Source organism: Naumovozyma castellii, chromosome 1 (genome assembly GCF_000237345.1).
Source record: "Naumovozyma castellii chromosome 1, complete genome".
In the NCBI taxonomy this organism is placed as follows: Eukaryota; Fungi; Ascomycota; class Saccharomycetes; order Saccharomycetales; family Saccharomycetaceae; genus Naumovozyma; species Naumovozyma castellii.
The window spans coordinates 1,542,179-1,568,267 of NC_016491.1; the positions used below are offsets into that span (position 1 = coordinate 1,542,179).

General features: G+C 37.5%; 14 protein-coding genes across 14 annotated transcripts; 7 read left to right on the top strand and 7 right to left on the bottom strand.

The window, feature by feature from the left end:
• Nucleotides 1–568: 568 nt before the first annotated feature.
• On the bottom strand, nt 569–1,249 carry CWP1 (Cwp1p; the record flags this gene model as incomplete). The annotated part of the gene is made up of 1 exon (XM_003673666.1): nt 569–1,249. The coding sequence occupies one exon, from the start codon at nt 1,247–1,249 to the stop codon at nt 569–571; it is 681 nt and encodes a 226-aa protein (XP_003673714.1).
• Nucleotides 1,250–1,889: 640 nt separating this feature from the next.
• On the bottom strand, nt 1,890–2,558 carry NCAS0A07760 (uncharacterized protein; the record flags this gene model as incomplete). Its single annotated transcript, XM_003673667.1, has 1 exon — nt 1,890–2,558. One exon carries the CDS (start codon nt 2,556–2,558, stop codon nt 1,890–1,892), a length of 669 nt encoding a protein of 222 aa, XP_003673715.1.
• A 1,334-nt stretch (nt 2,559–3,892) lies between these two features.
• Nucleotides 3,893–5,632, top strand: YPF1 (aspartic endopeptidase; the record flags this gene model as incomplete). Its single annotated transcript, XM_003673668.1, has 1 exon — nt 3,893–5,632. One exon carries the CDS (start codon nt 3,893–3,895, stop codon nt 5,630–5,632), a length of 1,740 nt encoding a protein of 579 aa, XP_003673716.1.
• A 386-nt stretch (nt 5,633–6,018) lies between these two features.
• On the top strand, nt 6,019–7,140 carry ADH3 (alcohol dehydrogenase ADH3; the record flags this gene model as incomplete). The annotated part of the gene is made up of 1 exon (XM_003673669.1): nt 6,019–7,140. One exon carries the CDS (start codon nt 6,019–6,021, stop codon nt 7,138–7,140), a length of 1,122 nt encoding a protein of 373 aa, XP_003673717.1.
• A 384-nt stretch (nt 7,141–7,524) lies between these two features.
• NCAS0A07790 (uncharacterized protein) lies at nt 7,525–10,134 on the top strand (the record flags this gene model as incomplete). Its single annotated transcript, XM_003673670.1, has 1 exon — nt 7,525–10,134. The coding sequence occupies one exon, from the start codon at nt 7,525–7,527 to the stop codon at nt 10,132–10,134; it is 2,610 nt and encodes an 869-aa protein (XP_003673718.1).
• Nucleotides 10,135–11,420: 1,286 nt separating this feature from the next.
• Nucleotides 11,421–12,308, top strand: PDL32 (putative ADP-ribose 1''-phosphate phosphatase; the record flags this gene model as incomplete). Its single annotated transcript, XM_003673671.1, has 1 exon — nt 11,421–12,308. The coding sequence occupies one exon, from the start codon at nt 11,421–11,423 to the stop codon at nt 12,306–12,308; it is 888 nt and encodes a 295-aa protein (XP_003673719.1).
• A 54-nt stretch (nt 12,309–12,362) lies between these two features.
• VBA1 (Vba1p) lies at nt 12,363–14,069 on the bottom strand (the record flags this gene model as incomplete). The annotated part of the gene is made up of 1 exon (XM_003673672.1): nt 12,363–14,069. The coding sequence occupies one exon, from the start codon at nt 14,067–14,069 to the stop codon at nt 12,363–12,365; it is 1,707 nt and encodes a 568-aa protein (XP_003673720.1).
• A 305-nt stretch (nt 14,070–14,374) lies between these two features.
• YTA12 (m-AAA protease subunit YTA12) lies at nt 14,375–16,750 on the bottom strand (the record flags this gene model as incomplete). The annotated part of the gene is made up of 1 exon (XM_003673673.1): nt 14,375–16,750. The coding sequence occupies one exon, from the start codon at nt 16,748–16,750 to the stop codon at nt 14,375–14,377; it is 2,376 nt and encodes a 791-aa protein (XP_003673721.1).
• Nucleotides 16,751–17,112: 362 nt separating this feature from the next.
• Nucleotides 17,113–17,802, top strand: NCAS0A07830 (uncharacterized protein; the record flags this gene model as incomplete). Its single annotated transcript, XM_003673674.1, has 1 exon — nt 17,113–17,802. One exon carries the CDS (start codon nt 17,113–17,115, stop codon nt 17,800–17,802), a length of 690 nt encoding a protein of 229 aa, XP_003673722.1.
• A 52-nt stretch (nt 17,803–17,854) lies between these two features.
• NPL6 (Npl6p) lies at nt 17,855–19,366 on the bottom strand (the record flags this gene model as incomplete). Its single annotated transcript, XM_003673675.1, has 1 exon — nt 17,855–19,366. The coding sequence occupies one exon, from the start codon at nt 19,364–19,366 to the stop codon at nt 17,855–17,857; it is 1,512 nt and encodes a 503-aa protein (XP_003673723.1).
• Nucleotides 19,367–19,579: 213 nt separating this feature from the next.
• AIP1 (Aip1p) lies at nt 19,580–21,418 on the bottom strand (the record flags this gene model as incomplete). Its single annotated transcript, XM_003673676.1, has 1 exon — nt 19,580–21,418. The coding sequence occupies one exon, from the start codon at nt 21,416–21,418 to the stop codon at nt 19,580–19,582; it is 1,839 nt and encodes a 612-aa protein (XP_003673724.1).
• A 233-nt stretch (nt 21,419–21,651) lies between these two features.
• Nucleotides 21,652–23,184, top strand: UTP15 (snoRNA-binding rRNA-processing protein UTP15; the record flags this gene model as incomplete). Its single annotated transcript, XM_003673677.1, has 1 exon — nt 21,652–23,184. The coding sequence occupies one exon, from the start codon at nt 21,652–21,654 to the stop codon at nt 23,182–23,184; it is 1,533 nt and encodes a 510-aa protein (XP_003673725.1).
• A 191-nt stretch (nt 23,185–23,375) lies between these two features.
• On the top strand, nt 23,376–24,791 carry CTF13 (Ctf13p; the record flags this gene model as incomplete). The annotated part of the gene is made up of 1 exon (XM_003673678.1): nt 23,376–24,791. The coding sequence occupies one exon, from the start codon at nt 23,376–23,378 to the stop codon at nt 24,789–24,791; it is 1,416 nt and encodes a 471-aa protein (XP_003673726.1).
• A 107-nt stretch (nt 24,792–24,898) lies between these two features.
• Nucleotides 24,899–26,041, bottom strand: MTG1 (putative GTPase MTG1; the record flags this gene model as incomplete). Its single annotated transcript, XM_003673679.1, has 1 exon — nt 24,899–26,041. One exon carries the CDS (start codon nt 26,039–26,041, stop codon nt 24,899–24,901), a length of 1,143 nt encoding a protein of 380 aa, XP_003673727.1.
• Between the last annotated feature and the right edge of the window lie 48 nt (nt 26,042–26,089).

Below are 26,089 nucleotides of genomic sequence, written 5' to 3' on the forward strand. Positions count from 1 at the left end.
TCCCGCCAAATGAGTAATGCTCCTCCAATGACGTAAGGTGAGGTATGAACGTCTGGATCTTATGGCCTAGTCTTCTTAATGCCATAGAAAAGAAACGCTTCGGAGAGAAAGCAATAAATAATAGAGCCCTGTTATGTAAGCTATTATCATTACCAGTTCTTAATTCATGTGATTCGTAAATTCACTCAAGAGAAATGAACATTAACGTTTCTCTTTATTGCATTCTTGAAAAAGACAATATTCACATGTTCTTGACATTACGTAACGTTATTATTTTCTTTTTATTCAATTAGAGGAAATTCCCTTTTGGATAGAATGGAATTGGGGGTGAGCTAGACATGACCACACTACCGGTGCAAATTTGGCATTTTTTTAATACATTAAGACTTTAATAATTTTGTGTTAAAATAGAACTTGAAATAAAAAAATTATACTTGAAAAAGATTTTTATTATTAGGTATTTATTATTCTTTTTATTATTATTATTATTATTATTATTATTATTATTATTATTATTATTATTATTATTATCGTTAATTACTCAAGGTTACATGCCATCATTAAACACTTATAATAACATAGCAGCGGCAGCGGCAAAGGCACTTAGACCAGCTAAGTTCTTTGCAGCACCGTTCTCGGTTTGTTGAGAAACAGTAGCTTGCACTTGACCATCAGTGATTTGAGAGATAGCTGCAACAGTAGCAGACTTGGCAACTGCAACAGAAGTAGTAGATGTAACAGATTTTGTAACAGCAACAGAGCTGGTGACCACTGAAGCATCGGCAGAAGATCCACTTGGAGTGAAATCTGGAATAGTTGAGCCGTCAGTTTGAGAACGAGCACTCACAGCAATACCAGTAGCAGAATCAGAAGATTTGATGCTTAAAGTGTAAGAGGAAGCATCAATTGGGTAAGCAAAGAACCCATCGGAGTTCTTGTAGGTCAAACGACCTTTACTCACAGCGAAACCAGTAGAACCATCAGTTTCAGAACCTTCTTTAAAAGTACCATCATCTTGAGCAATAGCATATTTGTCATCACTTAATTTCAACTTACCGGCATCGGTTACGGTAGCAGTGAAAAAATCACCTGAGTTACCGACTAATAAGTTCCCATTGTCAGCGTAGACATGAGCGTATTGTAGATTAGTACCGGAATGAATGGTAATCATACCGAAAGATTCGGAGTCAGCGACGACCATACTGGCCAAAGCAGCTAAAGCGATTGTGAAAGCAGTTGAGAATTGCATTTTTATTTTGTTGTTGTTAACGGATTAAATATTTGAACTTGTTAGTATTGTAGTAGTAAAAATTTAAGAAGGTGGTGATTAATTGTTTCAAATATATCATCCAAGTAAGTTACCTTTGAATATGAAAAGTTTTTTAAACTGTTTCTATAATTAACCTCGAGGATCATTTGGAGTCAAAGGGACCAAATGACGTATTCCTTTATTTAGTATTATCTACTTTAGGAAAATTTAACCGGAATTTTTCTCCATTGGACAAACGCCCGGCACAATAAAACCCATTAGAAAGTGCCGGCTTGAAACTTTTCTGCACAACTTTGACAATTCGTCCCATAAAGGGATTATGCTTTTCTTGCATTATCCCAATTAGGTAATTTGTTGAACCCCTTGCACGCAAGATTTGCTTAAAAGTCATTAGGGTCCAACATAAATTCCTCGATGCACTGTCTCAAGTAGGTGAATGTAACAGTAAACCGAAGACATGAATGGTAAGGTAGAAACAAAGACTAATAATTTAAATTTAGGATTAAAAAAAACAATAAAATAAAAAAGAAATAAAGTATAGATCTTAAAAAATAATTGAGTCCAATCACTCAGAGCAACAAAGCAGCAACTGCCGCTAGAGCGCCAGCACTCATTCCTGTCAAAGCTCTACCTGCACAATTTTAGTTTGTTGGGACACAGAAGTACTTGAACTATGCTTAGAAGAGCTTGAGTCTGTTGCCTCTGCTTCATGGGAAGTGGTTGAACCTGTCTTGTCAGTCGTTGTTTTATGGGATGAAACGGTGCTCTCTGTAGAGTTTGAGACCTTACTTGTGGTTGATACCTTACTTGAGGTTGATACTTTACTTGAAGATTCATTTGGAGAAAAATCAGAAGCAACACCACCTGAAGCTACACGTGGACTGATGACAAACCCTGTAGAAGAAGTTACATCCTTGGTAGAAATATTGTAATTGTTCCCATCTTTAATGGCAAAGAAGCTTGACGAACCAATGTATGTTAAACGACCATCCTTGATCTCAAATCCTTTGGAAGCATTAGTATCAGATCCTTCACTCATAACACCATCTGACTCAATTACGGCATATTTACCATCTGAAAATTTCAAAAGACCTGCATCAGTGATAGTCCCGTTAAGGTCCGAACCAGTTGGATGCCCTAAAACCAACTTCCCATCATTGACAAAAACACTAGCATATTGCAAATCAGTACCGGAGTTAATACTAACCAAGCCGAAGGTTTGCGAATCTGCCATAATGAATTTTGCTAGGGCAAAGACAGCAATGGAAAAAGATGTTGTGAACTTCATTATATTTTTGTTTGTGATTGTAATTGATGGTCTTTTTTCGAAAGATGAAAAGTAATAATTAATAAAATAGGGAAACAACTTTCTGATGCAATTTTTGAAGTGCTTTTATACTTCATTTGGGAGTTCGTTTTGATTCTGTTAGAGGGTATACAGATAACTTGGATTTGAGTCTTGGTATTCCATGTATTTTACGTAATGGGCCTTGGCGTTATTATAGTGTGGCGTCACAAAAATAGAAGCTGGCACAGATAATTGCGAGCGCGGGAAATCTCCATGGAAATTACTCCAATCAAGTGCATAATTGTTATCGGAAGGAACGTGGTATATGCTAAATTACCAGTATGGGTGAGTAACATAATTTTAGAAGTGGTCTTTTTCTCCCTTGGCTTATCTTGTTTTGCTTGCAAACAATGGCGGGTGATCTTAAATTGCAACCACGGTCTCAGGGACTATCATAGGAGATGACTCTTTCTTAGCATGCAGATATACGTAGGTTGCTTTCTTATCTCTCCAGTAAGTTGCATGCTCTGTACGTAATGGAGTTGACTTCAGCCATCTTATTTAGCTTTTTGAGTCAAATTAACCGGACAGATCTCATCGCTGACACCCGGACTGACTCCTATCTTTTCTTGCAACTCAAGGAACATAGTAAAAGGAGTTTTAATCTTTTCAGGATCCCTATATTGAAAATTGAGTTTATTGCTTAAAATAAAACTTTGCCTTGCGGGTCTTCTTTTGAATAATTTGACACTAACATTGAAGCAACTGGCCTGGTTTCTTGATTTTATCTAAAACTAAGGGATTGGAAAGTGAGCTCCATAAAGTTTTGGCAAAGGAAAATAAAAACAAATACCTTATTTTGTTGCAGCTTAACAACCTGTAACACACATGTAACCAATTCCAACACCCTTTGCCTTGTTGGCAAGATAGTAGAAAGAATTTATAAAAATCGGCTTTTCCTTCCCCTGAGCTACTCATATTTGGATTAAGAACATTCACCCGTATTAGTAATGAAAAAATATTTGTTTGAGAGAATTCAGAATTTCATTTTATGTTTAAGTGAAACGACATTATGTAATCTAACCATGTCAGTGGGCAAACTTTTGTAACGAAGCGTTGACGTTCTTCTCTTTCGTCTTTTTAGGGGATCATGAATTTTTCTTTGATTCGACGGCTAACGTTGAATGAATTTGGAACAGCGACGATTCAACCCCAACCGATGGCATTCGTGTCCATTACAATTCTTTGAAATAACAACATCGTGCAATTTCTAACCAAACAAATTAGGAGTACAAGACACTATTATTAAGAGAGAAAGTTGTAAAGTGTTCAACATGAGTAAATATTCACCTTATAACAATACTTACATCTCTGGAATATTTTCCAGGGTTTTAAAATACACAGACAATCGTCGTGAAGCTCCAATAGCTAAACACAATGCTACACTTGAGAAAATATCCGAATTGCAAGAAATCTTTGGCAAATTGAATGATGCCATTGCACAGAAGCGCCCAAGGAGGTATTACAATATAGTGGAAACAATTTCGAAAAGGACTGGCCATTATCTAGTGGGTAAGATGAAGTCAGAATCATCTCTGATTCCCTTTGTCTTTTTCATAATTATTGCCACTTCTACAATCATTTTAGGGTGCTTCATGTCGGTACAATCCATTCCAGCTACCGCTTTACCTCCAACGGATCAACATTCTCTTTTCGATCAAACCGATTTAACGATCGATCAAGAGCATGAGATCATGGTAGTGAAGGAGAAAAACGGTAAGAAGGAAGTTTTGCCATTAAAGGAAAAGAAGGAAAAAGATTCAGATTTGTTGGAAATTAGTGAAAAATATATTATAATCATACCCGTATTCTGCACCTTTGGTTTACTCTCACTATATTTCTTACTTTCCCAAACAAATCTGTCATTTCTACTAGACAGATTTTTACAATTTTTCCATGTTGTAGCTGGATTGTCCAGCACTACTACCGGTGTACAAGTTTGTTCATACGTAATTTCATCTATTATAAGGAACGTATGCCATTGGACGCATACAAAGTCATCCAAAATTCTACCTACATACAGATTAACTTTATCGAAATCAGACAAAAATTTTTCAAGGACGGTTCTAGTTAAAGATGAAGTGGGTGGTATCAAATTTAGTTGGGTTACAATATTGTCAACTGTCTGTTCCTGCTTACTTACTGTTGCCTTTTATTTGTATCCCACCAATTGGTTAGTTACCAATCTGGTAGGTATAAATCTAGCTCTCAATCATATCATTACAATTCAATTGAAGAACTTAAGAACTGGTGTCTTTATTCTTATTGCACTATTCCTATATGATATTTTTTTCGTTTTCGGTTCCAACATTATGTTGACTGTAGCCACTCAAATCAAATTACCTGCTAAAGTTTCCCTACCAATCTATTTTGACACTGCCCAAAATGATTTTGAATATGCATTCTTGGGATTAGGAGATATAGCACTCCCTGCAGTATTCATCTCTCTATGTTACAAATTTGACATTTGGAAATGGCATTACGATCATCCCAGAAGTGAATTCCATTTATTGCGTTGGTGTTATGTGGGTAAATATTTTATTACTGCCATGGTAAGTTATGTGAGTGCTTTGTTGACTTGCTTGGTATTTTTAGTCAAATCTGGGAGAGCCCAACCTGCTTTATTATACATCGTTCCATATTTATTAACTTCTATAATTGGGTTGGCTTGGTATGAAGGAGAATTGAAACAATTTTGGACCTTTAGATACAACGTTATTGAAATTGATGCAGAAAAGGGACAGATTTCTCCAGATACCGGTAATTTGTATTACAGCGGTTTGGGAGACGGCATTGAATATCTTGGGGAGCATTTTATCGTCGATGAAGCACTGGATTACGACGACGATGATGCCGATGAGGCATTCGATGACGAAGGTGATGATGACGATTTCGAGAAGGACATGAACATTGGTACAGGTACCACCTTTATGGAAGAGCTCCAATTGGCTGTGGACGAGGGAAACGACTTTGACGACCCGGACTTCATTTATCGTTCCGGAGATGACGCCTAGGTAGAGTGAAACGGATAAGTCCGTGTTCCCAATAAACCGGGGTTCAGTGAGTTTATGTATGTATGTAACTACGTATCGAAGTAATGGACGAATCGAGTTCAATGTAATGCTAGCCATCGATGAGGTGTATGTGCATCTGCAAAGGCGTGGGCTGACTCTGGCGTGGGAGGATTGGTCATTCCTGTGGATTTTTCACTTAATTTTCGAGCCAAGCAAGGCGCTTTACGTAAACAACGTCAGTGTGTCCTGTTTGACGTCTCGTCTATAAAAGGGAGTTGGTTACTTTGATAACAGATCTGGCAGTTCCTGGATAACATCTGCCAAGGTTCATCTCTGCTCGCATTGAACAATTCCAATTAGCTGCAGCTACATATCCAATTAAAAAAATGCTAAGATTTACAAATACAAGAACTTTGCAACAAACTTCTCTCATGAAAAGTTTCCTAAGACTGCAATCCACAGTTACCATTCCCAAGATGCAAAAAGGTGTGATCTTCTACGAGACAGGTGGCCCCCTACACTACAAGGACATCCCTGTCCCCAAACCAAAGGCTAACGAAATTCTGATCAACGTCAAATATTCAGGTGTCTGTCATACGGATTTGCACGCTTGGAAGGGGGACTGGCCATTAGCTACTAAATTACCTCTAGTTGGTGGTCATGAAGGGTCTGGTGAAGTGGTGGCCATGGGGGAGAACGTGAAGGGATGGAAGATTGGGGATTTGGCCGGGATCAAATGGTTGAATGGGTCTTGTATGTCTTGTGAATTATGTGAATCAGGTCATGAATCCAACTGTGAACATGCTGATTTGTCCGGGTACACTCATGATGGGTCATTCCAACAGTATGCCACTGCGGATGCCGTGCAGGCTGCTAGAATTCCTAAGGGAACCAATATGGCTGAAGTAGCACCTATCTTGTGTGCTGGTATCACAGTTTATAAGGCTTTGAAAGAAGCTGACATGAGAGCTGGGCAATGGGTTTGTATCTCCGGAGCTGCAGGTGGGTTAGGGTCCCTAGCAGTTCAATATGCTAAGGCTATGGGTTACAGAGTCATTGGTATTGATGGCGGTCCAGGCAAGGAAGAATTGTTCAAATCTCTTGGTGGAGAAATCTTTGTTGATTTCACCAAGACCAAGGATATCGTTGCCGAAATTCAAGAAGCCACTAGAGGTGGTCCACAAGGTGTCATTAACGTCTCTGTCTCAGAGGCTGCCATCTCTTTGTCCACTAAGTATGTGAGACCCACCGGTACCGTTGTTCTTGTTGGGTTACCAGCTCATTCTTACGTCAAGTCTGAAGTGTTCTCTCACGTTGTTAAATCCATCAATATTAAGGGTTCCTACGTCGGTAACAGAGCAGACACTAGAGAAGCTCTAGATTTTTTTGCCAGAGGATTAATAAAATCCCCAATTAAGATCATTGGTCTATCCGAATTGCCAAACGTCTACAAGCTAATGGAGGAAGGTAAAATCTTGGGTAGATACGTTGTGGACACCAGTAAATAGAAAAAAAGCTTGTTTAAACACACACATATATATATTTATTTATCTATTTATCATCCGAACATTGTAGTAATACCAAATGGTACGTATTGTCAATGAACTAACTATTGTTCAGAACGTATTGTCTCTTTTTTATCTGCGGTGGTATTACCCGGTTTCAATCGCTCACATTTTGTCCAATTGCGCAGGGACGAGTAACCCCTGCAATGAGCCATCAACATCTGAAATTATTCTCATTGACAAACACACGATATTTATTCAACTAGTCACTTGTCACATATCCAAATTCTCATCCATTGGCATCAATTAGCCTGACCTGCATTTAGAATTGAAGAAAAAAACGACAAAACAACGATTAATCAAATCACTTAGGGACCACAACGCTGAATGATTAGGAGATCATCAAGACAAGAACCACCAGAGCCCAATTCATCAGCTATGGCTGCCGCTTCAGCCCTGGGTCATGCATTGATGGGGAACGGAAGAACCGTTGACAAAAACAAACTCCCTCGTTATAATACTCCGTCTCGTTCATCTTCTATATCCAACATGAGGAGAAGCTCTATGCTTAAAATTAACTCTGGCTCGAATCAAAGTAGTCGGAGCAATAGTCTTCAAAGGGAGCGAGAGGGACAACACCATGAAAAAAGCCAAGCAAAAACGAAGTCAGTTTTATCAAAGAGAAATTCAATGATACTGAGAAGAACTTCTTTGAACAAACCACCATCGGTCAATTCCGAAAAAAGAAGTTCCAGTTTGCCATCATCTACCACCGGATTAATAAGGGGTAAGGGAAGTTTACAGGAAGCTAAGAGAACTTTCGTGGAGTTTGGGGGGAAGCAATCTGCGGGTACAATGCATAACCACTCTGTGGAACAGAAACCAAGAACGAAAAGGAAATATATTCCTAGTAGAAATGGGTTAATCGCGGTAGATGTTCCAGTATTAGATGACAATGACGCAGATGAACGAATTATTAGCAAACCAAATAGACAATTAAGAAGATCTGTTTCTACTAGTTCATCTTTAAGAATAAGTTCATTAAAGAAGAAAGTATCGCAAGAGAACTTACATTCAAGTATAAATAATAATAGACATTCTTCCTTGAATAATGGAATGTCTGGATTAGGATTGAAACTGAATGGTACTGGACAGGCTATGACAAACCCTTTGATTGAAAGTTTTGTACCGGAGGAAACTGAACAGGAATTGTCAAAGGATTCTGTACTCAAGAAAGACACCAACTTGTCTGAGGAATTTGAGAAGGAAATTGAAAAATTGGACGAATTACTTACGGAAAATTTGGAATTAGAAGATAAAATTGCTGAAGATGAAGAAAGAATTGCTACCAAGAAAATGTTAAACAATCAAGTGAGGCCGTTCGAAATTAACGATAATGATGAAGATGAAGTAACTTATGAAAAGAAAAATATAATCAAGGAACGTAGAATACCGACTCCAAAAAGCAAAGAACTACCCACTAAATCTTCTCAAGTCAAAAGCAGACAGAAAGTTCAAAATGCTGGTTATAAAGAACCGATATCAGAAAAACAACTCAATAATAAGAAAATTGAAATAATATCACATACCTTGCAGACAAAATCTCCCCAAAATGACCTCAATGTAGCGAAAGATCGTTCTGATTCAGTTTCTCAACCTCAAAGGGAGGTAGTTTCTAAAAGTCCACCACCACGCAATAAAAATCATAGCATGGCACAATATTTACGTGAATCACGTTCATACCTTAAGAAGGAAAAGCCAAATGTAACAGTATCGTCTCCTGACCACTCAAAAAATGATAACAACGATACAAAAAAATTTAAAGCTAATACCCTGGCCAGTTCAACAGCGAGGGGGAGCTCTGCTCCCAAAGCTAATAACAGGAAAGATGAATCAGGGAAAAACCAGACTTTGAAGGGAACGACTCCTTTAAGAAAAGTTCCTTCACCAATAAAGTCTGCCTTGAAGAAAACACACACATCAGAAGCAAAACCACATTCACATTCAAGACCTTCTGCAGCAAATGGTGCATATCTATCAATGACCACTGCAGAAAACACAAGACTAAACGCTCAATTAACTGGGGACGAGCTAGGCAGAAAACCAAGCATTATTAGAACTATGAGAAGACCACAGTCAATGAATCATATCCCGAAGGCTACAAATAAACAGACTACCCCAGTAAGAAATTCCGTTATGAACGGTAATCAAGCTCCCAAATTAGTTGATCAATCGACATCAGCAGCTGCATTTGCTTCTACCAAATCTGCTAAAGGGCATATGAGAAGGGAGGAACAGGTGAAGAAACAGGTTAATAACAAGCTTTCAACCGAGAAAAATGCAGATAGCTATTTATATCCAAGGGAACCCCCTCAAAGGAAATCAAGTTTTGAAAAGTTGAGACCCGCAGACACAAATTTAGGATTTAAAAATTTATCCCTCAGGGGAGATTTTGTTGACACCAATAATCAAACGAATGCCATTAGTCAGGAAAACCAAATTTCCTTAACCAATCCAATTTCCATAATGGCAGAAGATGGATGGCACTCTAGGTTTCAAGATTCGGATTCTGATATGGAAGAAAATGATCATTCTCATCAAGAATTGAGTAGGGATGCATCTCCTAATCACAAATCAAAGGGAAATCGTTTTTCACAATTATTCAAAAGTATAAGTCATCCTAGAGATATTGATGAATACGAAGATGAATACGATCTATATCCACCAGGATCCCATCCCGTAAATAGAAGACCTAGTGGCCTCAGTGAAGGAACTCCTACGAAAATACAGAAACCATTTAATTCGTCGGGATTAAGAGATGGGAATTCGCCCACAAGGCAAACAAAAGCACCACCAATTAATAACCATAAATTTCCTACTAGCATGCCTGGAAGAGAATCACATTTTTCTAGTACAGAATCACATGAAAGTGATGAAAAAAAGAAAAACAATTTAGGTAAGAAGCTGAAGAAATTATTTGGTAGAAAGAAAATATGATTCCCAAAATGATTATTTTTTGCCAAAAGGGACTTTTTTTTGCATTGAAGCTTACAATCAAAATCTAAGTATTTAGACTTTACAATTCACATATTTAATTAATAATACTATTCCATTCTATTCAAGTGTTTTAAAGTGTCGAAGGAACAGATTAGTTTGACTGGTATAGTCACAACTTTCAACTTCAAAGGAATATCTAAGTTCTATCAATTATCAATAAAAATGAATATCTTTGATAAATTGAACGAGTTACTAAGGTTTTATAGCTCATTTTCGGTGCGTGATAATATTTTTTAATCTTCTGTATATTAATAATTCATGGTCTAGAGCTAATTAGACTACATAATCGAAAAGTTATTTTATAAGCAATTACAAATACATTATATTGAATAAAGGGAATTGTAATAAATGTTTCCTGTTTGTTTCCTAAACATTTCCCATTCCCAGTAGCGTTCTTGCTAAAGTCGATGTAAGGATTTCCACCAGCGAGTTTGCCATTTTTTGGATTTTCCCATAGTAAAAACCCAAAAATGGCAGAGTGGGGTAGTTTTTTTTAATTTTTTCGTGGGAAACAAATACGAAACAATTAGGAAACATCAAGGGTAACACACTCTTGATATTTATTGAATTCTAGAAAACAGTGCTTGAAAGGAGATTTCCAATTAATTAAGGACTTTCTTTTGCAAACTCTGTCTCGCATTTCGAATATGGCATGCAAGTTACACTCTCCGGCTATATTAATATATTTATCTTGTTTCGTGAAGAATGTAATTTTTACTAATGGCGGATGGGACAATCTATTCAGCAGATACAGGGTTTCACTAGTGCTAACAAGTAACCATGAACAGACAAAAGGAAAAAGTTTAAAAAAGTAATGCCTTAGCTTATTTTTAATACCTTATTCATTATTATAATGTTGTAAAACTTTCCTTAATCGACTTCACCCAACCTTTTGGCAAGCTTTTTATGAAAACTAAAAGGAGATTTCATGCCCCTGTCACTACAAATCATAGAATTTCATCTAATCTGAATACGAGGCTAGGCATCGCATATAATATGTGTTAACTGTCAAGCCCTCTTAGGTTGTAACACGTGTGCTCTTCTTGAACTGAGCATCCATGATTATACGAGAATAAATTTGAGATGAATTTTCTGTGATAACTGGCACGACTTTCTTGAAATGCAACATTAACGTTCTCGGATCTTGAAATAATATATAAACCTACATATTTGAAATATAACGTTATTCTCACATCAGGTAAAGAGTTTATCGAAAAGGATCTATTATGACTGTGAAGCTACCTGATAGTCAACTAAAAATGAGGTCGATGAGAATAATATTAATCGATACTAATGAAATCATTACAAAATTATGGCAAACATATATCCCGCAGGCTGTCCCTAGGGATGACAAATTATTATGCATACACACTGGCCATCTTGAGAGTCTAATGACTAACATACGAAAAGGAACCGATAAGCATTCAGGGAGAACATATGCTATTGTTTCTCCTGGCAATTCCTTCGGATATCTGGGAGGTGGATTTGATTTTGCATTATACAATTATTTTGGGGGCAAACCATTCGAGAAGTGGTTCCGAAATCAATTAGGCGGTAGATATCATACTGTCGGTTCAGCCACAGTGGTGGATCTGTCGCTTTGTAATGAAGAAGAAACTTTGCGGAAGAGAGATGGAATAAGATACATAATACATTGTCCGACAGTAGTGGCACCCGTACGCCCCATATTTGATCCCAATAACCCCATTAAAACTGGTATTGAACCTGTGTTCAATGCAATGTGGAATGCCTTGATGCATGCACCAAATGGAATTGATGGATTAATTATCCCTGGACTTTGTACAGGTTATGCCGGTGTCCCTCCTACCATAAGCTGCAAGAGTATGGCTTTTGCTCTTCGCTTGTATATTTTGGGGGATCTGATATCTAAAGAGCTGAGGAATGTATTGACCATGTTCTACTTAGGATATCCATTTGGACCATTCTTTACAGATGAATGCAAAGAAGAATGCCAAAAACTCAAATTGGATATGAATCAATTAAGGAAGTTTGACGTTACTGTTGATTCTATCGAATCGATTCTCCCGAGTAACTTAGAGCAATTACAATTTCAGTCAATTAAAAAAGCAAACGCAGATATGAAAAGTCTATAATAGATTACAAGTTAAACAAATTTATATAATTGGTACAATAGTCATGTTATTTCTTCAAATTTTGGTCGTTCTAGGATACTTTCTTACTAATACCCAAGAAACTATCAACCCTAAAAAGGCAAGCGCAATATTTGGCCAGTAAGATATTAAAAACGAGTCACGGTAAACATTTAACAATGATCTCAATGTCAATGCGGGGAAATTGGCAGCACGTAAATAACTCGAATCACGTACTAAGGTATAATATTCCTCCTTCGAAAAAATATAGGAATCTTTTTTATTATTAGTTTCAAACATGTAGTTCCATAACTTCTTAGCCAAACTATTTTCATAAATGACTAATGTCAATGAGGCACCTAACACGTTCCCAATTGACCTCCATAAATAGAAAATACCGGTCATGGTTCCCTGTTGTGATTTTTCAATTGTAAACACAATACTTACTAATGTCGCTACTAGCAAACTTGCATATCCGTAAGACACTAATATTAATGCCAATGCATATATAATCTTCCACATTATTGAGTTAGGGGTAAAGGTAAAGAATGCCATTGCTGAATCATCAATATGGACCATCGCTGGTTTTAGATTCTTAATCAAATAGTATGCAATGACAAGCCCACATAACTGAATACAGACACCGCCTAATATGATACCATAGGCACAATGTGAAAGATTTTTCTTTGTATGTCTGAGAATCCATCCAGTAACCAAAGAGCCACCAGCAACCGCAATCGATGGGAACACTAGGAAAAGACCTGTCTTTGTTACACTGATATCTTGAACTAATTGTAAGTAAATGGGGGATCTGAAAATGTCTCCAAAAACCACGAATGATGAAGCAACTGTAACGAGAGAACAAAGCCCAAACGATCCCTTCAACAGGTCAAATGGAAGGATCCTTTCCTTGGCATAATATAATTCAATCCAGATGAATAATATGAAAGAAGCTATCATAGATAGAGTTAAGACGATTTTGTTCAGAGTTGTCGATGTTAAAAACAATAAACTACTTATGGTTCCAACTAGTGCTAAGGACCCAAATATATCAATTCTGGACAAGTTTTTCCATGTGAATCGCTCTTTTCTTGGAGGGATATGTGCCAACTTGACGTTTATATTTCTAGTTGCTAAAGTTGAACATAGTAACAGCATTGGCACTTGAACCCCAAATATGACTCTCCAACCAACTGAGTCAATAAATAACCCACCGAGTGGAGCGCCTAATAACTGCCCCAAACCAAAAACAATATTTGCATATCCTTGGTATATACCACGCTCTCTTGTGGAGCATATATCACTAACGGTGATACTGCTCATAGCATTAACACCACCAGCACCAATCCCACAGATAGCTCTAGCAATTGAAAATTGAGTGATATTTTGGGCAAAACATGTTAAGAAACAACCTAACCCAAAAAAGAAATGAGAAGTTAACACAGCGAATTTCCTTCCCGTAATATCGGATAATTTACCATATAACGGTTGAAAAGCTGTATTTGTCAACAGGAAACTAGTAGCTATCCACTGTTTCTTATCGGATTCTTCAAATTCCTCTGCCACTTTATTCATTATATTGGCCACAATTGTACTATCAAGAGAACTTAGGAAACTCCCCAACCATAAAGAGAGCAATATGGGGAACTTTGGGAGGCTCAAATTGTATTCGTGATACTGTTCTTCCAAACCATTGTCCTCTTCTCCATCTTCGATTGAACTTCTAATAGGTAGTAAGCTACTTGTCTCATCCAAGGGATCCATTTTAGTATCTGTTGCTTTTATGTGACTTCTTCGGTTGAAAATACTGCGTTGTCTTCACCGATGAGTACGTAGATATGAAAACTTTCGAGGTTCATTTATAGTCTCAGTCATTGTCTTTTTTTTCCTTATCGCGGACTTACTTGCTCATCTATCTATCTGAGACATTTTCTTCCAAAAAAATTCAGAGGGAATATGGATAATTATTTATTTTCGTTAACATACTTATTTTCTAGTCTATTTACATTGAAACTTTTGGGCAAGTTCCCTCAGTCTCTCACCTGGCGTAATAAGGAATATAATATGTATCAATCAGAAGGTTTTTCTTCTGATGACTTCTCATCCGTCTCCCTTTCTGATTTCTTGATTCTATCGGTCTCGTTTCCATTCAAATACTTATCAAACGCATCATTTCTTTCAGGGAAGGGACGTTTACCTAATATACTAATCATATCTTCTCTTGTCAATACTTCCTTCTTTAGTAAAAATTGAGCTACTTTTTCCAGTTCGGAAGCTTTCTCCTTCAACAAAGCAGTGCATCTTTCGTGACATTCCTGAATAATTCTGTACACTTCTGAATCGATTAGATCACCTGTTTCCTGAGAAAATGGTTTTGTCAAGTCAGAATCGTCTTTCTTTTGAAAATTAATCCATCCAATCTTCTCACTCATCCCCAACTGTGTAACCATTGCAGTTGCCATGTTTGTAACTTTCTTAAAATCGTCAGATGCACCACTTGTCACTGATGAAAAATGTAACTCTTCTGATACTCTTCCCCCAAGAGACATGGTCATTCTATCCCTTAACTGCTGTTCACTTAACAGGAAGATATCACCTGGCAAATATTGAGCATACCCCAGGGCTCCTTGGCCACGTGGAATAATACTTACTTTCAATAATGGATCAGCGAATCTTAAAAACCAGCCACAGATGGCATGTCCAGCTTCATGATATGCAACAACTTTTTTCTCTTCGGGAGAAAGTAATTTAGATTTTCTTTCTACACCACCAATGACCCTTTCAATAGCTTGCTCGAAATGTTCTAATTTGACAGATTTTTGATCATTTCTGGCTGCGATTAAAGCAGCTTCATTACATACGTTAGCAATGTCTGCACCAGCAAAACCGGGAGTCAACGCAGCCAATCTATTTTTCAAGTCAAAAATGCTACTTGATAATTTTAGTTTTCCTAAATGAACCGCAAAGATGGCCTTTCTGCCTTCTAATTCCGGTTTATCCAAATTGATATGTCTATCAAATCTTCCAGGTCTTAGTAATGCTTGATCTAAAATATCAGGCCTATTAGTACCAGCAAGAACCACAACGTGGTCTTCTGTGGTGAATCCATCCATTTCAACAAGCATTTGATTTAACGTATTCTCTCTTTCATCGTTAGCACCAGAGAAATTCCCTTTTTGTCTTGCTTTACCAATAGCATCAATTTCATCAATAAACACAATGGATGGTGCATTTTCTCTTGCAGTCTTAAACAAATCACGAACTCTTGCTGCACCGACACCTACAAACATCTCCACAAATTCAGAGCCTGATACAAAATAGAATGGAACACCAGCCTCACCAGCAGTGGCCTTTGCTAACAATGTCTTACCTGTACCTGGCGGACCTGAAAGAATTGCCCCCCTAGGAATCTTTGCCCCCATCTTTTCATAACGAGATGGTTCCTTTAAGAAACTTACAAATTCCATAATTTCCTCCTTGGCTTCATCACAACCAGCCACATCTTTAAATTTAATCTTCACGTCAGTTTCAGTATTAAATCTTTTTGCCTTTGAACGACTTATTCCAAAGATCCCACCACGTGCACCACCTGAAGCGGATTGCACGGATCTACTTGTAAGCCAAATAATACCACCTATCATTAACGCAGTGGGTAATATTTGGAACATTGCCTTTGTCCAATTCCCCTCTTGAATATATTCCACAGGGACTCTAAAATCGGATTGAATATCCAATTCCTCTTGTGCTTTCTGTAGTTTATGTTCAAAGGAATCAATTGATCCAATGGTGAAATAATAAAACTTATGGCCTGAATTTTCTGGGGAATTTTGGCCGTTCTCATTCAAATATACCTTCACAACTGATTTGTTTATCACTACCAATTTAGAAACGTATCCCTTGGATAATACTTTTTGGCGGAATTCTTGCCATGTTATTTCCTTCTGCTCCTCGGCCGTATTAAATACATCCAATAAGAACGACAATAAAAAGAATGCTAACCCAACTTGGAAGATATTGACATTCCAAACAGGTGGTTGTGGAGGAATCTTGGAAGAACCAGAACCATTTTCGTTTGGCGGTGGTGGTGGAGGAGGTGCACCTTTTTGCTGCTGCCTCCTTATTGTTTCTTCCAATCTCCTTATATCCTCGTCAATCTGCCTTTTCCTTTCTGGATCGAGATTATTTTGAGCTTTCTCTTTTATGAACTTCTTAATAGCTTCTCTAACCCTTTCGAGATCCTCATCTGTAGCGTCCTCATGATTATTATTCGGCGGACGCTTCTCATTCTTATTGCTTAAATATATGCTAGAGTGAATTGCTCTTTGCTGTATTCCAAATCGTCCTGAACATCTCGCCAATAAGGAAAGAGACCTATATCTATTGCTATTATTATTAATGGGTGACAAAAATGCTCTTCTTGAGCAAAGCCTTATAACACTGAACATTACTGTGACAGGGTCTGTTTATCCAACACTTTAACGATTTGCTTACGTGAATAAGTAGAGAGAAATGTGTTCTTCCAATGTCAAAGAACCTTCCAATTTGTCACCTTTGGAGTGTGTCAAGACAGGACATTGAATTCATTGATTGGGTCAAATATATGCTTCACTTATTATCGGGGCAAAGATTGGGCTTCAAAAAACCTAGGGTTGCATTACGTAAGATACCACCCTTACCCTAAAAATTTGAAATTCTAAAATATTTATAAAAGGAAAACCAAACTCCGATCTTAGAGAGTATTGTTTAACTCCTCTTCTATTCAAGAAACTATTCTGAGGTTTCATCCAAAGCAATTAATAAATTACAAATGTCTGTTTCCAATTTGAAAGTTGCCGTGATTGGTGCCAATGGGAAAGTGGGTCGTTTTTTGCTAACACAATTGAAAAATGATACCAAGCATTTCAGCACACCCCTTGCTGTGGTAAGATCAAAGGAACAACAGAATTTCTTTAAAAATGAGTTCGGGATTAATGCTTCGCTAACTAGCATTGAACATTCTAGTGTCAAAGAACTTGCAGCCGCCTTGAAAGGTTATGATGCTGTCGTCTTTACTGCCGGAGCTGGTGGTAAGGGGTTGGAAAGGATTTTTACTGTCGATTTGGACGGGTGTGTGAAAACTGTGGAAGCCTGTGAGCAATTGGGTATTAAGAGATTGATTGTTGTTTCCGCAATTAAAGCTGAAGACCGTTCATTTTGGTGGAATATGGAAGGTTTAAGAGACTATTATATTGCCAAGAGGGCCGCTGATCATGATGTGAGAAATTCCAAGTTAGATTATACCATTTTACAACCTGGATTTTTGCAAGAGGGTAAGGGAACAGGATTGGTTCAACCGCTAGATAGAATTGAAGAGAAGAAGGACAGTTATAAAATTGAAAGAGAAGATGTGGCATCTGCCATTGTTCAATGCTTACTTCATCCTGAAACTACCTCTAGAAAGACCATCGAACTGGCTAATGGTGACCAACCAATTGAAACTTTCATAAAATCTTTATAAGAATCTTTATTTTATATATACATAATCTAGAAATGATTACTAGTGAAGTTCTTTATTTCAAATTTTTCTCAAATTCTTGTTGCTCTATAATGGCTCTTTTGACATCATCGTCTACTATTCCATCAAAGATTTCATTGGATAGACTCGAAAGTCCAGTAACAGGCTTCGTTAAGTCTACATCTTCAATAACAGTTTCATAGACTATATTTCCTTCAGTGGGTTTACCTTCCTTCTTGTACCAGCCCACAATCTTAGAAGATTGGGTGGATTCTGGTAAATGTAATACGTTGGTATATGGGTCTCTTAACCCTTGCCTTTCGATCAATAATAGACGAACTCTATCATAATACATATCACTGTTGAACCTACTACTTGCCGCTGCATGTTGATATAGCCAATTTGTGGCACTTAATTGACTTCCCGTAGCAATTATATTGGTTGCATTCATATGACCATGCCCCCTCTTTTCAAAAAATTCAACAGCGTTTTTAGCTGGATTCACCACAGCATCGATTTCCTGTAATTCTATTCCCTCTCTTCCTCTAGTGGAAGACTTCTTGTATACTTCAGGTTCCCTGGCATATGTTCCCTCAACAACCTTCCCTTCTTCACGTAAGCTTATTGCATAATAATCATCAGTAATGTTTTTACCATTTCGTATGATTTTGGCACCAAAAACTTTAAATATACCTTTGGCTGTCACTAACGCAATTTGCCTACTTCTATAGGAATATGGTAATATTCCTCTTTCTATCAAATCATTCTTTTGTAGCTGTGATAGAACAAACTTGAAAATATTCTTATTGTATTGAAAGAAGAGATACGAGTCTCTATACCCGACAGCTCTAGCACATTCTGTGGAAAGCATAAATTTACGGTTCCCCTTATCTGACAACGTAAATGTACGAATTAAAAATTCCCTACCGCCTAATAAATCACCGTCTTCAGTTATCTTTGTTTCACCTTCAGCATCAAGCGGTAAAGGATATTCTTCGTTAACAGGTGCTAAAGGTTTACCATCTTCATCAACTGGAACACTTGTAGTAACATGAAGTTTCTTATTATGGGGAGGTTTACTGGAATGAATAGAATTACTTCGAGATTGCTTAGGTTCTTCATGTTCATCGTCCTCACCTAAATTACTTTCATCGCCTTCATCAACAACATTTTCCTCATCATCATCTTCATCAACATGTCTTCTCTTTCTGGGGTTTGTTGTTATCTTATCCTCTTCATCCTCGTATTCCTTGTAATCGTCATCCTTGTTATCAGGGTCATCGTAGTCCACGTCTGGATCTGCTGCATCAGTATCATCGAGAATATCCAGTCCGTCAGTATCAATTTTGTAATTTGGTCTAGCAGACCTAGAACGTGATCTGTGCCCTGGGGATATCTTACCAGATGCCCCGTCTGCTCCTGAAATAGGCTCTTCATTGTCATTTACTGCTTTTGTTTCTGTTTCAATTGATGGGGTGTTTTCCATTTCAACGTCACCATCCTGGTTTCCAGTCGTACTGTCAACAGAGTCCGTTGGTGTAACCGCCTCCTCGTGATGGCCAAGCATTATTTCTTATGTAGGCTATTTGAATTGTTTATTGGCAAACTTTTTATTAACTAAATACTTAACTAAACAATTCACTACTTTCTGTTTTTCATTATTTTTGTTTATTTGGCCATTCGAATCTCAGCGCGCTCATCCTGGACGAGAATAACGAAATACAAACAATTTCAACTTTTAAATCTTCTATTATTATTATATACTACTATCTGAATGGACTTATTCAAACTCAACACCCCACTTCTTAATACATGCATCAGCACCAGTACTGACTAATGTGGACGCATCTTCCCATAACAGGGCGCTAATGCCATCCTTATGAGCATTCAAACGCTTAATAATCTTCATAGGTCTCTTTATGGAATACACAAATATATTAGTATCCAATGAACCTGTAGCCACCAGATCCTCATCTTCCTCCTCACCAATGGGTCTCCAGGAGATCGCGTTAATCTTACCGGTATGGAAAGCCCATCTTGAAGTCTTGATACCTTTGGTCTCCATGTCGAATAACAAAATCTTACCCATAACGTCACCAGCGGCAAGGTATTTCTCAGATGGAGAAATGGATATGTACGATGGTGTGGCACGCAATCCTGATTTCAATTCATGGCTAACAGACAAATCAGCAGTATCAAACACTTTAATAGCATTTGATTCAAACCCAAGCGCTACAAATCTTTTACTTAATCCCACTGCAGATGCAGGCTCAGATAGTTGTAACCTTTGTAACGTTTCACCTGTAAAAGAATCCAATATGAGAAGAACATCAGCAGTAGTTACCACGGCGGTGATTCCATCTTCATTATGAGTGGCCACTTTGGGTTGGTGTTCAAATTGATATTTAATTTCATCATTGATCATCAAAGTATCATCCCAGGAAACACTTGATATTTGGTCAGCTTTTCCGGTTTGAACATCTATTGAGACAATTAAATTATTATGCTTTGTATGAGCTACTTCAGGTTTGTTTGACCAATCCATAATCTTACCATCGTAGGAACCGGTAATTAGTGGATTAACTGCTAATGCAGTAATACCCTTACTGTGCCCTTTAATGGAGGTTATTATATTATCTTGTTCCAATTGGAATATGTTCAAAGTTCCATCTAGGGATAGAGATACAATCCGTCCTTCTTGAGAGGCAACCACACCAACTTGTTGGTCACGTAATACATTGTCATCTGAGGACGAGGTGACAACCCATTTTTGAACACATTTCGAAGAATTCACATCCCATACTCTTATGGTAGCATCGGCACTGGCAGTAACAAACTTATTTTCATCAATCCAACTTAGAGCAAAGATCCCACCTTGGATCGGTTCACTTTCATCCACAATACTCTTGACAAATTCTCCAGTCTTGGAATCAAAACAATTAATTTTTCTATCGGAGCCAACAGTAATGGCAAATGACCCTTGTCCAGGGGCAAATTCCACATCTCTAATAAATTTCCCTTGATCATGATGTATTCTATCGCTGGAAGTAAATTTAAAAGGTGGGCCTTGATAAAAGACCATAGCACCATCATCACCAACAGTAATACATCTCATTGGCCTAGACTGCTTAAAGTGACAAGCATTGACTATTTGAGAATGACCTGAAATTTCACCAAGGGAGTTCCCTGAATCCCAAGATATAAAAACACCGAGCTTATCTCTTCCATCTCCGACGACACATAGTCTCTTTCCTTCAAAGTCCCAGGATATGTCTCTGACAGATCCAGCTAGAACATGGAATTCAGATTTGATGGTAGTTTCTATGGACCCGTCCTTTTCTTGAGACCAACCCCAAACGATCACTTTACCTGATTCATCCCCGGAACAAAGATACTGAGAACCCTTAATGGGCGAAAACCTGACCACGGTAACATTGGCAGTTCCATGTCCTGTGAATTGAATGACAGGTTGTGAATCACCCAAGGGACGGATAAAGGCTGATTTACCACATGGATATGCGACCGCATTAGTGGTTTCATCATAAGAAAGATGCACCGTAAAGTTTCTCTCGGTAGCTGGTTGTGGAGGAACAGTAGATTGTAAACTAATAGACGACATTGGTTAATTGATCGTGCTGGTCCGTCTTGTTCTGTTCTTGTTTTTACTTATGTTTTTGATTCTCCTGTTTAGATTTGTTATTACCCTTTAAATATCCGTGCACAGCGATCTGGAAAATTTTTCAGGAAATTTCGAGATGAGCTGAAAAATTAATTTTTGATATACTCATTGAAAGATTTGTTAGTTGTATAGTGCGAGTGGAAGTGAGAGTGCAATAGATCAACAAGTAACCAATGTCTTCTGCGAGACCCAGAATTGTCACATCCAGGGCTGCTGTCCTTCCGCAACAAACCACACCAGAACAACGTTATTGGCGTCAATATTCATCAGCACAACTAGTAAAAGAGCATAATAGTGTCACTCACATTGCATTCAACCCACAACATCCTCATGATTTTGCCGTGACTTCCTCCACTAGAGTGCAGATATTTTCCTCCAGGACTAGGCAAGTTATTAAGACATTCTCCAGATTCAAAGACGTCGTATATTCAGCATCCTTTAGAAGCGATGGGAAATTATTAGTCGCCGGTGATGCAACTGGCCTCGTCTCCGTGTATGATTCATATAACCCAAGAACCATCCTGCTTTCCATCAATGCATCTACCCATCCAACACATGTTACCAAGTTCCACCCACAGGATAACAAGACGTTAATTACCGCCTCAGATGACAGAGTCATTAGACTATGGGACATATCAAATGCATACCAACCACAATTAGAATTGACAGGTTCCACAGATTATGTTCGTTCAGTGACATGTGTCCCCTCTGCCCCACATATGATCGTTTCCGGTTCATATGACGGTATAATTAGACTATACGATACAAGAGCATCCGGAAGTTCACCTATATATTCACTACTACATGACCAACCCATTGAAGATATAATCTCTATCTCTGCTACTCAAATAGTCTCATGTGGTGGATCTAACTTCAAAGTTTGGGATTTGACTAGCAATAAAAAACTTTACGAGCGTGGAAATTTCAATAAGACTGTCACTTGTTTAGATCATGTTTCCTCCTTGGATGATTCTCCAATGAATTCCGCATTAATTGCATCTTCATTAGATGGCCATGTGAAGGTTTTCGATCCATTAGATGATTTCAAAGTTAAATTCGGCTGGAAGTTTTCTTCTGCTGTGTTGAGTTGTGCTCTGTCACCTGGAGATGCTCAAGGGAATAAACATTTGGTCGCAGGGTTATCTTCTGGGTTGTTAGCCATTAGAACAAAGAGGAAAGAGAAAGCATCACAAGGGAAAATAAACATCAATAAAGTTACAAAGAGCAATAATTTCCAAAGAATGATGAGAGGTTCTGAATATCAAGGTGACCAAGAACATATTATTCACAATGATAAGATGAAACAACAACATAAATTGAAACAATTTGAGAGATACATAAATCAATTTAAATGGAATGATGCGTTGGATAGTGCATTTGTACCTGGGATGGCTAAAGAATTAACACTGACCGTTTTACAAGAGTTGCGTAAACGTGGTAAGATTCGTGTTGCATTATATAACAGAGATGAATCCACATTAGAACCACTATTGAATTGGTGTTTGAAGGGAATTGAGGACATTAGATCGGCAACTGTAGTGGCGGACTGGATTGCTGTTGTCATTGAATTGTATGGTAACGTTTTACAGAACTCACCAGTACTACAGGAGATGATCGTATCTTTGAGAGATAAAGTAAGACAAGAAGTATATAAGGCCAAGGAAGCACAAAAGATAGAGGGTATGCTGCAATTGTTAACGAGCTAGAAACAAATAGAAAAAAGAATTTCATAATATATATACACTAATAACAATTTTTGCATTTCCAATATATATATTCGTCATTATATCAGCCAAATGCGTGCAAGACGCGTAAAACTGAAAAATTCAGAAACCATCAATATATTGGGAAAGTCAATACACTTCCTATTCAGACATATCAATAAGAGAGGCAAAAGATGGATCCCGAGAAGTTTCTCCAATTGCCTGTGACGATCAGAAAAGAAGTTTATTTTCATCTAGATGGAGCATTCACAAATATCCACCAGCGGACAAATTCAATCTTGAATAAACATAACCTATTAAATTTATCAACCTTTCTTCCGAAACCTACAAGAACAGAAAAACAGAAAAAATTATTAAAGAGACTATATCCAATTTATTCTCCATACTTATCCATTTTTGAATATGATCCTACGGGGATAGATCAATGGTTAAAATATGCACTATGGCTTCGTTACGATTCCATTATTCTCGATTGCATTAGGGTAAACCACTTATATGAAGGCAATATACTGGGACCCATGGATTGGATTACCTTAGACGACAAACTGCAATTAGGTTATTTTGATGAATTGTGTCTTTTACAAGTTTGGTATACCTATAAGGAATATGCAACTTGGATCATTGAAGGTGGCCACGATGATAACCTAATTACTGAAACCGAGTACTTAAGTATTAATACAGAATGTCTTTCACCAAAAATGATTAAGGAGACTTTGACGACGATGAAGGAAAAGAAAGTACTGCCGTTAATATACTATGCATTCTTAAGTCAGATCCAACAGGAAAATGACAGTGAAGATGATGAATTTGAAGCTAGAAAAATTGACTATGATACTAGTGATAATAATGACGAGCTTTCAAGTAAAACTAGAAACAGCACTCCACGAGAATCCCGAAAAGGTAAAGAGTATAATCTTCAAGACCCTTTATTGATCACTTTTATGGGACAATTAGAACAAATGAAAAATCTCAAGAAGATATCTGTAAGAGGTGATATCATATATGAATCCTCTATCAACAGTCACGGTATCAGAGAACGTGGTCGTGGTATTAAGCATTTAGTGAAAAGGAAAATTGTGTCGTTAGAGTTGTTTCAGGTACATGATCTAACTAAATCAGGAGTTGCAGATTTTACAAAATGGACGAACCTACGAGAGCTAAGAATAAACCAATTGGAAAATGCAGATCTTAATCAGCTTGTCTTACCTCCAACATGTAAACTTCTGATAATAAATAACTCGTTTAAAATAACTTGGTGGAGGGTAATGGCACAAATAGAGGGGATATTGACACCAGGGCATCGTTTCATAACAGAGTGTTACAAAGGAGCAACGAATGTACAATGTAGAGAAGCGGAAAAGTGTGATCATAGGAAATTAGTTACCTTAGATCCTGATTCTATTCCTGCTGACGTTATGTTTGATTGCGAGAAGCTTCTTTGGAAATCTTTTGCGGGACTGAATTATATCGAACTCAGAGATACTTTTAACATTCTAGATGAAACTATCGTAGTACCGCGAGTGTTATTCGAAAATAATAGAATAAAACTGTTTGGTAAAAATAATGTAGAGAAGGTTATACTAATTTAAATGCGTGGTGTGAAGCATACAAAATGTTCACAGAAATAGAATCCAATCTTGAACATATTAGAATTATAGAATACTGTTTATTATTACTTACAAGTTATATGCTTTCTTTAATTTCTGAATATTTTCTTGTTATTGCTATACTTATTCTTAAGATCCACTCCACCCGAATAGAGGTCACCCAGCTTACTTAGTTCACCTTTGACGTAGTTCCTATATGAGAATTCATCACATTGTAATAACAACTCAGGGTCAAGGATAATACCTCCTCTTGTTTGTCTCCACTGATCTACCCATTGTATCGAGGTTGGGATATCATCAATCTTACGTTTGTTCTTAACTCTTTTTAACACCTCATATATGTCATTAGAAGGAGATTCGACGTCCCCCGGATAGAAGTAATCACCCTTTTTCGCATCTTGTAAATTCATTAGATATAGTAGATAATCTGCTTGAATTATTGGGTCTATAAGATCACTTTTCACACAACCGCAAAGAGATAATGATAACATGCGATTAACATTCGCTACTCTTCCTGGGGTTCCAATACCTGGACTGTCAATCAAATAAATACCTTGAGATTGAGCAGATCGTGGTGAGATTCTAATGCATTCACTAGTGCTTCTTGTTACACCAGCCTGACCACCTGTCCGTGCAACTTTTTTAGCTTTGCCTGACAATGTATAGTCATTCTTTCTCGCTAGTGATTTTAGTGAATTAACCAATGTGGATTTACCTACATTAGGCATACCAGCAACAAGTATCCTATATCCCATTGGTAACGGTATATTATTGCTTTTTATTGCAGAATAGCTTTCCCACTCAATAACTTTCATTAAATTCTTTACGTCAACTGAATTTTTACAATCCATCAGTAAGAATTTTTCTCCTATTTCTTCATGCCATGTTTTAAGTCGTTTTAGATATGCGTTATTGTTAATGATTAAATCTTTCTTTGTATAAACGATTAACCTGGGCAATCGTGATTCCGGGGCCATTACTTTGTCAAAAAGAATATTTCTGGTAGATAAAGGGGCCCTCACATCCCTGAGTTCTAGAAGCATATTTAATTGAGGTGCCAATTTTTCGAATTTCTTCAAAGCCTTCACCTGGTGTCCTTTAAAGTCTGTTAACGGAATGTTATAGTTTGGGAATTCAAATCTTGGCATAAAACCCACATCTCTGGTTGTTGTATTTGAGATGGAAGAGTATAATCTTTGAAAGATTTGGGCATTGGTGTTACGACTTAGCATTAGTTGTCCTTTTCTCGTTTGTCTCTTTCCATATCAGACAGGATGAGC